We start from the raw sequence: 10,758 nt of genomic DNA on the forward strand, positions 1-10,758 counted from the left end.
CAGAGTTCAACTGATCAAATAAACAGATAATCATAGCCTATGATTCATCCTAGCACGGCCATGCATTTTACAGTTTCTAGCTCTCCGAGTGGCCTTGCACTACTACAAAACGCGCTATTTTTCGACGCTTTTTTGGCTATTTTTCGACGCCTAAAAGCGTCGAGAAATTTTTTCTCGACGCCCAAAACCAGCGTCGAGAATTTGGCCGTAGATAAATTCTGGCCGCTCAACGGCGTCGATAATCTCGACGGTGTTTGTCGTCTACAAAATCTTTTTGGCGCCTTTCTGCGTCGAGAATCTCGACGGTGTTTGGTGTAGCTATATATTTCTCGACGTTCATCCGCATATTAATATTTTTTGCGGGTTTACCACCAATTTTTTGCGCGAATCATGTTTCGACACTATATAGCGTCAAGAATTTAATTTAATTTATTTATTTTTTTTTCATTGTTCATTTTCTCCCAAAGCAAAATCAACCTGAAACTAATTAATTAAAACCAAACCAAACTGATGCAATTAACTACCTTTAAAATTATTAATGACAAGATTATATATTAATCTATATATATATATATATATATATATATATATATATATATATATATATATGTAATAATACGTATTAGCTCGCTCCAAATTGTCATATCATATCATCAAATTAAGTTTACACATGTCAAAACTATTAAATTAGCTAGCTATATATCTCCAAAATACAAATTTAATACCAAAAGGTATGAACAAAAGTATCTAAACAACGAAACAACAGAAAAAGTTAGAGGAGTACAGACCACTCCCTAACAACCAAACGCAATAAAAGGGTACGCAATATAAGATTGCACACAGCAGCAATCGAACACCACACTCCCTGTAGACCTGGACTCCCTGCAGAAGACCCTGCACACATCAGGAGCACAACCCACACCCTGCACACAGCAAGAAGCAGCACCTGTGCAGCTGAAAACAACACCAAACACCTGCAGAAGACAGAAACGCGCAACCAAAACAACAACCAAGCAGCAGAAAAAATGTCATCCAACTTATTATTCTAAAATGTCATCTTCAAAACAAAGGCCACTCAATACAAAGTTCAAAAATATCAGCTTCATAGTTGAAGGAGCTATGCATCACCGCTTGATTCAGTATTCATTCTACACATTCTTTGAAATTGGATAATGAGATTGTAACATGAAGGAGTGTCGATCCTGCAGATATCAACTCCTGAATTTTGTCTATCTGCATCTTAGTATTCTAAAACCAGCTATACAACCAACAAAGGATTAGCTCAGAATCAAACATGATCATGACAAAGACCAAAATCTAGGAGCAATCTATAGATCGGACTGTTCGCTCAATCAAATTACCACGTATAGCACTACCTTTACAGAAACTATCACTCATGCAAGATTAGAACTATGACAAGTTAGATGTGGAAGACTAACACTACTATAACATGACATTGAAACAACATCAAAAAGTCCAGGATATCTAAGAATTGCAGTGCCTGAATCACACACTGAGAAAGCTCGACAACCCCAATTGCAGGCCTAAGCCATCCATGACCTTGAGCCGTGCGTGGTATTAAAGCCATCTGCATCAGATTATGAAATATTAATGAAACAAGAGAAAACATTTGCAGAGTCGTATCAATATTAACCTAAAAGAAGGACTAAATGAGACTGGCATAGCAATCATGAAATATGCCAGGATTGTAAAGTTGACATATGAACCAGCATTTGATGACAGACATGAGTTTAATCTGTAAAGAGGCAACTTAGTAGAACATGTATGATCTATCTACTACTCCTTCCATCCTAAAAACTTAGTCCACTTCCAAAATTAGTAAGGAAAAAAGTTTGTAAACTTCATGCCCTGCGCAACTTGATTATTATTGAGTTCGCACTAGATTAAGGACTTACAGACTTTGTAATCACTACCTTAATTGAGCACTTGCATAAATAAGGCTACTTTGAATCCCAACATTCATCCTCTTTTAACAATCCTGATTTTAGTTTTAACTTAGAAAAATCCAACCTCTGGAGTGCTGCGCGCCCCTTTCCAAAAGGGGTTTATTTCATATTGATTTTGGTAGCTTTGTACCATTTCTAGAAAGACAATTATATGTTAAACCAAAATAGAGATAATGAAAGAAAAAGATGACTTTTCTGAACTATTAAATATTTAGAACAAAGTGGGCTCATTAATCAATATTCCTCCAAAGAAGTTTAGTTTCCACAAGGGTTTAAATATCAGGATGGCAGGAATGCTATAAAACAACTCCAAGTTTTGCCGTACAAGTCACTTTGTTTCCATGATAAATATATAAAGCTATGTCACATAGTTACCCCTGAGAAACTTGAAATAACTTTCAATAAAAAAAAAAAGAGAGAAAAATACAGAAACTGCTAAATTATTCCAAAGTTAAAGGTTATCATCAGCATATATTGGAATTCTTTCAAAGAATGATAGGCCATAAAAAATAAAAAAGAACTCATCAATAATTCAACATCATCAACGGTTCAGAAGAATGTAGGCTGTTAAAACTCAAATCCTCGGGTTTCAGAATGTCAATGGTTCATGGCATGCAGTCATAATTTCATTTGTTTAAGTGCTAGAACATTGGAAAGTTTATATTACCTTCATCAACTCCTCAAGTAGACGAGGTGCAAGTTCCAGGACACGTTTCAGATCACCATTAAGTGTTGGAGGTAGGTCTGCTGTTTCCCGAGTTAAATGGGCTTGAATTAACAATTGTGTCTACCATAAAAGAAATTTGATATGTAAGTTATTTCATTAACAATTGTGTCTACCAGGAAATATATGTGATTTGTTGGCACATGGTAGAAAATGTAAATGAGAGTATAAAAATTAACGATATTTAATCGACCTATAGTGACCAACCATCCAAATATACTAAAATATAAAATAGTTATTTTTCCTACGATCAAATCAATAAGCCCAAGCAATATCATGTTTACTCAACCTACTAACAAAAAATATATATAACAACAGGAAAAATCTACTACCAAAATGGTGCAAAGAAAGAGACAGAAATCCAATTAAGTAGTCAGAATACTCAACCTAGACAGTTCATGATAACAAGGCCTAAAACAAGCAGCTACCAAAATTAACACAAACAGCCGAACAGGGCACCAATAGATCACATTTCTGCAATGTCATATTCCATGCTGACGGTCTTCAACATCGCCGAGATATAACATCTTTTGTAGTAGTGTAATAGTGTGTGGACTTTAAACATTCTCTAAAGCCATATATTTTTATCTTTGAGAAAATCTAGGATACTGAAATAAATAATACTTGTAGTAAAATACCCAATCAAACATATAAGAAAAAGAAAATCAAGGCACCTATTGTTATACCTGAATAACACTGAGAACCATTGCATCTTTATCCTTCTGCCAGCCACCAGGAAGTTCAAAGTCTAGTGAAAAATGTATCACCTGAACAAGTATGTTCAAGTGTTAAAGATAGTTATGAAGTAACGAATACAACAGAGAAAGTTCAACAAGCTAGAGTTACTAACCCCTGACCCTTCTTAGCAACGGCAAAAACAATAAACTACAATGTTTTCAATGTCTATGAATTCAATTGAAATGCATCTCCCGACTAACAAAGTTGCCCGATGCTATAGTCCAGAAACATCAGGACCCACTAGTTCAATCATTACGATCCGGTAGAACAGATTAAAACAAAAAACCGACTCGTAAGCTTACACATCAATAGAGCAAGAAATAGGCAGATTCAACATTGCCCCCCAAACACCCACCATTTTATGCAACAATTGCAATTGCAAATAATTTATTTAATGTAAGTACAAAGTAAAATTCTTAAGGAAAATCAGCATTGTCAGTAGCTATTAGCTTGAAAAAATGGCAAAAAAATAAATATTAAAAACCTAACAAACCTGAACTTGGTCTTTGGAGCATCTGTAATATCAGGTTTGCCTTCATAATAAGTAATCTACGGATTTTCCAGGGTCCCTCCTCATCATCGTGAATCAAACCAAAATAAAAAACAAAATCAATAACCCTAATTTCCGAATATTCGATAAATTGAAGAGAAAAAACCAATTTTTTTGAAAAAAATAAAAGAAAAAACTCAAAAACACAACACCAGATCTATAAAATTCACCAGGAACCAAACAAAAGGGAATCAAATTAATCTCAAAGGGTGCCGATCCTAGAAAAATTGAAGATAAATCCTTAAATTTGCAGTAAAATAAATTAAAAATTACCTGGAGTGAATAATTTCAACATACAACAATCTCCTTCTTGGATTTAGGTTTAAAAAATAGTAGATTTCTGCAAGTAATATTGACGACGGAACAACGGTTTGAGTGCAGTCTTCCATGAATCCTCTTTCGTGCTTCTTTTTCAATGGCGGCGAATTAGTAGGCGGGGAAGATGAAGCAGCATAATATTAGGAGAGCGAAACCAATTTGGATTCTCCCATTGATGGATTTGAGACGATATGATGTTTTGCAAGTTGGGAGGGAGGACAGAGAAGATGAATGGGCGAGCGGCTAGGGTTGATTAGTATTGGAGATTATAATTCTGCGGGAGTGGGTATTTCTTTGAACTGGCGGTTTAGTAACACACGTGACTAGCACGGACGAAATCACGACGCCTCTTTTTGACGAGAAATACAGTAGACGCAGACCAGCGTCGACAAAACACGGATTCTAAATTTCCTCCCAGCGGTCTTCGACACCGTCGAGGCAACATCGTCCAGTTTTACAGTATTTTGTAGTAGTGTTGTACAACTTTTAAGCATCTCATCCCGATTTATGGGAGGACAATCCCAATCTTGCGATCTTGAGATTAGACTTCGTTTGATAGGTGATTACCTGAGCGTTGCCTTTATAGCCTCCTTTTACGGTGCGACGGTTGGTCAACGTCAAAGTAAGCAGTTCTCAAACAAGTAATATCAAATTACTCAGGTATTGAGGATTTAGTGTCTAATAATTTTAATGAAATTTACTTATGACAGATTTTCATCTCTTACAGTAAAGTTTTATAGGTCTGTCCGATACTAGTCTTCCCAAAGTAAGTATCTATGCAAATGATTACGACATTGCCATGTCCACATAGTTCAAGAAACAGAACTACTAGTCATCTTGCATTCTAGTCGTCTAACGTTTTCTATGCGTCCATCTTTATAGAAAACTCCGACCAGGGACCATTTTTAACTTTTGACATTCAAGTTCACTTGATAGACATTTCTTAGTCACAGGACTGGTCCTAACAGTCTATCTTGAATATATCATCAAATTGAATGGACTCATCATTTAATACTAAACCAAGATTAAATGGAATATGAAAATACATTTCATATCTGATAAATGTTCAACCCCAATGTTTTACAACCATGGGCCTCGAACCCATCTTTAAAACAATTCATGGAATTCAAAGCTATGCTTGATTTCCAGTGCTACAATGTGAGTGTTGCTTCTTACTTGTTGCATAGGTTTAGTTATCATGCTTTGCCAATCTTAATATCCTTTTCATCGAATGTTCTTCGAGATATGATGATAAGATCTTTTGAGTATGTTTATTTTGTGATCTAGTCTTTCTTGCTACATTAGTGGTTCTACGCATTTTGCAATGAAGAACCATTAAGTCAACAGACATGTGATCTTCCCAAGTTCAATGAAGAACTCATTAATATAAACAATCTGTTTTATTGCTTCTTAGGCAATAAGTACTTTTACTTCAACTGTTTAGGTTGCCAGTGATGCTTTGTTTGGATTTACTTATCCAAGCAGTTCACAGATATGTGGAAGACTTTCCAGCTGTATCTTTAGAACATAGAAATTAATATTTTAATTTCCCACGCAACAACTCATGGTCTCCAACCCATGTTGCCATTTTCAAAACACGATGCTCTATAGCTCGTCCTTGCCAATAATTAACTCCAAAGGAATCTTGCTTGATCCTTTGCCAGTGTTTATACGTGTAGCATCAATATTTAGCATATCTTTATTTCCTTGAATCAAGAACTAATCATATATACCTTTTCAAGTACCATAAGTTTTTCTTGATCTCAATCTAGTTGATCTTTACTTAGATCAATAGAGATTGGTATATGTTCGTCATGCCTAAAGTCATACGATACATTTTTGGCGATCCTTATATTATATCATACATGATAAATTTTTTGCAGAATAATTCCCAACTGAATTCTATTCATGTAATCTTAGCTTATCTAGTTTCAGTAGATACTAAATCCAGCTAAATTCTTTGACATATAATATAGGTTAAGAATCTTACTTAGATCCTTTGATGTTTAACTTAGTAAATGCTTATACATAGTTCAAACATTCATTACTTAGATTAATTCATATGGATCGAATATCTCCAATGGAGTCTTTCGTGTTTGATTTAGTAAATGTCATTACTTAATCCAAAACAATATCATAAGATCTTTGTGAATAGATCTTAATACCCAGTACGTACTAAGTTTCACCTTGGTCCATTATTTATGAATAATTTCAAACCTAACCTTTTAGCATTTGAATGTTATTTAACAATAGAGAGATATGTGTGTGATACACATAGGACCAATTAAGTTTTATGTACTCCCACTAAACTTCTTATACATCTATAAGAATCATGTACATTTTATGAAACTAAAATACTTAATAGCTTCACTTAAAATGCAGTTCCAATTCCCAATTGCTTGCTTAAATCTGTACTTAGATTTCATAAGCTAGCTTTCATTTTCAAGCATTATTTGGATCCACAAATCCTATGACATGCCATGTACATAGTTTTCTTCCAACATTTGATTGAGGAATACGTTTTGTCATCCAATTGCCATATGTACCAATATGCAATCATTACTTGAATTATAGACTTAAGCATTACGATTTTGCATGAGGTTTCAACACAATCCACACCGTGAATTTGCTTGTAACCTTTAGCAACTAATCTAGCTTTGTGTGTGAACACAATTTCATGTTTGATGGTTTTTATCCATAAAACAAACTTGCAACCAATAGGTGTGAAACTATTCTTGCAAACCAACAAAATTTCAATTTTGTCATCAAAACATTGAGTATAGTTTCAGTGACTTGAACTCTATGCCTACTTGGGTATAGAACATCAAACAATAGAATATCAATAGCCACTTGAAAGTCCTTTGAATATTCTGTTCTCCTTGAAGCACTTGTAAAGTCTTCTAAGAGATGTCTATTCTTTAAAGCCACTTCTAAAGTCCTTAAGAATAAGTGTTCGGATTTTCTGAAGAACTTCGAAAAGCCTCCGGAATGTCCGTTTATGTTTGTTATTCGCCTCGAAGACTTTCGAGGTCTATTTTCTCCCACTTGTCATTTTGGAAACGAATCTCCAAAAGGACATCATTTCGAGCAAACAAATATTATGTTCTCAAAAATTCGTGGTAGAAACAATACCCTTGTGTCTCATTTGAATAAATCACAATGAAACGTATATCTATACTTGGGCCTTAGTTTGTTGAATAACAAACACTAAGCTCCCACTGAGTTTAGGAACTCTTTAGATATATGATTTATTGAAAAGATATTATGAAATTACTTTTCAATAGCTTTGACGAATTTGGTTTAGTTTGGTGGTAGTTGAGCATTTTGTTTTAGAAATATAGGAAAAGTCTTTATGATCCATCATTGATCGAATCAAGTACTAATCGACTTCGATCAATCCAACTTAGATATGCCATATCTTATGGAGCTAGATTGTGAATTTTACTACACACAATCATTGATGATCATTCTTGACTTAAGTAATCATCAACATGAACTAACCTAGATCTTTATGATTTCTTGTCAAGTGGGATTTATACTTCTGAATCTTTGAACTGGTCAAACAGATTCAAACTTATATCACATTGAGTAAATAAACCTATATTCACTCAAATCTGTGTGAAATAATAAAGTCATAAAACCTTTCTTTAGCTTTGAACTCTATTGTCTAGGCGTTCTAACAATAGTTCATATCTTTTGTTACTTTCAACAAGTAAGACTAGCTTGTCGTGAATTGATCTAGAAATCAATCAACTTTAAAAAGTCCATCGAAATAGAGCTTATGAATGTTAACTTATTGATATGGTCTAAGCAACAATGCCAAAGATTAGTGGAACTCAAATCAAGGGGTTGATTTGAACCTAGTAAAGTTTTTGTTGTTAAAGAGTTGTTTGTTTTTAATCAAGCATATAGACTCAAACCGTAAGTGACCATTTCATTCAAATAAACAAACAAACAAGCATTGTTTTCGTTCTTCTGAATGTGAGTCTTTCTGTGTTTGAAGCAGAAATTTAGGTATGCTGATTATGGAACAAATTAGCCATTAAGTTCCAGCCTTTGAAAGGACTTAAAACAAACTAGATGACCCTACAACTAATGTAGCATTGCCATGCTTCATTTCCCACTTGTAGGTCATTAGTGTAGCCTAGCTTCCATTGTTTGAGTTATTACCGAAGTAAGAACCTCAAGCGGTATATGATACCAAGGAAGTTTGATTGCTAGGTCAGTTCTCTTTAAATATAAACTTATAGGTAGAAACGGAATCGCAAATTCCTTCCTTTGTTCTTGTTTTCCTATTTCTTGTACCCTTTCTTATAGTCTTAAGAATTGAATTCTTTAGTGTTGACTTTTATACTTTGTTAGACATGTCCAATGTCACTACAAAGTTCTTACCATTTTATTTATGTTGAATATTCTTTTTCAACTAGATGATCTTACCAGAAGCTTCTAAAGTTCTCTAAGCATCGATCTATTCGAATGTCTAGGGACTAGACTCATTCGAGAATAAAATGGAAAAAGATTTTAGGTTGTTAAACATTGGTAAAGCTAAGCGTTTTAAACTCAATGCTTTATGATCTCAAAACTACATTGTATTTTGAATTCACAAGCACCAATTGGTTCGCCATTCGACTTTGATACTCGAAAACAACCATAAAAGTCGCTAAAAGAAACGTACATTTTAAATTTCTCATTTTCTCTCATTTCCGTGAATCGTTCTTGGATTCACTACCAATCGAGGAAATTTACTGTTACCTTTCTAAAAGGATTTACTGCAGTGCAAGATATTTAATTATAAACAGTAATTAAAACATACATTGAAGCATGCAAAGTCTAAACATTTATCATGACTAATAACTTAAAAATTAAAGCAATCATGCAATTCAAACAAGTTATTAGCATTTTATTCGAATTTATTGTTCCGGCAGGTGTGAATAAAATGATTCCAAGATCCTAAAACCCATTGAAGAATTAAGCACATTATGTATTTAGACTCAATTCTAAAATCATTTAGGTAAGCAAAAGCCTTTTGCTAATAGTCTAGAAACTACTCTTGGTTGATAGGTACGTCTAAGAACTTATTAGGTAAACCTATCGATTTGGCCATGACATAAAAGGACTCCTTACTTATATCGTTGAGTTTCACCAAAACTAACATGTACTCACAATTATTTGTGTACCTTACCCCTTTAGTATCGATAAGTAACACCTCGCTATGGCGGAAAACTATTACTAAGATCGATGTAAAGGATATCCAAGTAAGTGTTATTTTGGCATGGCACCTTTTAACTAAATTTTTTTAAGTTTGGAACTTAAGGCTCTTACTATGTTGGTTAGATTTTAAGTGAACTAAAATCCTTAATCATGCAACATAATCAAGCTTTGATCTCATGCATATTTAAGACATATTTAATAGCAATAAGTAACTTAAAGCATGCATAAGATAAATGTGATCTAGTATGGCCCGACTTCATCTTGAAGCTTTAACTTCAAAGTCCGTCTTGAAAATGGATTGGAAACTCCATCTTGAATTTCACCGTGGGATGCGCCATTTTCTTCAAGTAGGATAAGCTATAATTAAACTAATTACAACTATTCGATGGTACGCAGACCATATTTTAATTGAAAAACAAATTTGGTGCTTTAGACCAATTACATTCAAATTCATGGTACGCAGACCATATTTTCTATCCTATTTGGGCCATACTAGTCACTTCATAACCTGCAAAACAGTACATATACAATATATATACCATTCATCCATTCATTATCATGAATGGCCCACATAATTGGTTAGTTAAAACACATTGTATGCATCACATAAATATTTGCAACAATTAATTAAGGGCACCAATAATCTACCAATTATTCAGTCCTTATTAACTCTAATCAAGTTGTTTAACCTTAAAGGATTTGTAGACCTAATCAAGAGTTTATGACTAAAATTGCTCCCACTTAAACCAATAAATTCATATGCTTTACTAATTTTAAACATAAAAATGTATTTCTAGTCTAACCGGAAACATAAAAATTTAATTAAAATTTAAAGCTCATATAAATTATAATTGAATCCACTTATTTAATTTATTTTCAGTCGAATTTAAATTTATTCAAGGTTTTTAATTTTAGTAAAATAATTTGAATAAATTAAAATTTATAATAATTATAATATTCAAAATTAAAATCCAAGAAAACAATTTAAATTATTAATTTTAAAATTAATTAAAATTACTTGAACTTAAAAACTCAAATTAAAATTTAAAATGCGACAATCGTAACACGACGAGCACTTGGGCTTGCGCCCAAGCCCCGTCGAGTGCACGAGGCTTAGCGCCCCTCGACTGTTCGTGTAGCAATACGCAAGCAGGCCACACGCAACGCAGCAGTGCAGGCCACGCTGCGCGCGCCCGCTCGCTCGTCGCGCCTGCTTGCCTCGCGTCTGCTTGCTTGCTGGGCGTGGCAGG

The 10,758-nt window shown here is 34.0% G+C and overlaps 1 protein-coding gene across 3 annotated transcripts; it reads right to left on the reverse strand.

Annotated features, from left to right (window-relative positions):
- Positions 1 to 586: 586 nt before the first annotated feature.
- On the reverse strand, positions 587 to 4,570 carry LOC110784421 (dnaJ protein ERDJ2A-like). Of its 3 annotated transcripts, none has more exons than XM_056828527.1 (5): positions 4,253 to 4,570; positions 3,923 to 3,998; positions 3,378 to 3,458; positions 2,635 to 2,754; positions 587 to 974 (listed from the first exon to the last, which is right to left on the reverse strand). In XM_056828527.1, exons 3-5 carry the CDS (start codon positions 3,396 to 3,398, stop codon positions 795 to 797), a joined length of 321 nt encoding a protein of 106 aa, XP_056684505.1. In that variant the 5' UTR covers positions 3,399 to 3,458; positions 3,923 to 3,998; positions 4,253 to 4,570; the 3' UTR covers positions 587 to 794. The 3 variants fall into 3 exon arrangements, with proteins under 3 accessions (XP_056684505.1, XP_056684506.1, XP_056684507.1); XM_056828528.1 differs by having other exon boundaries at positions 3,923 to 4,001; XM_056828529.1 differs by having other exon boundaries at positions 587 to 1,588; positions 3,923 to 4,568.
- Between the last annotated feature and the right edge of the window lie 6,188 nt (positions 4,571 to 10,758).

This window comes from Spinacia oleracea, chromosome 5 (genome assembly GCF_020520425.1).
Source record: "Spinacia oleracea cultivar Varoflay chromosome 5, BTI_SOV_V1, whole genome shotgun sequence".
NCBI lineage: Eukaryota > Viridiplantae > Streptophyta > Magnoliopsida > Caryophyllales > Amaranthaceae > Spinacia > Spinacia oleracea.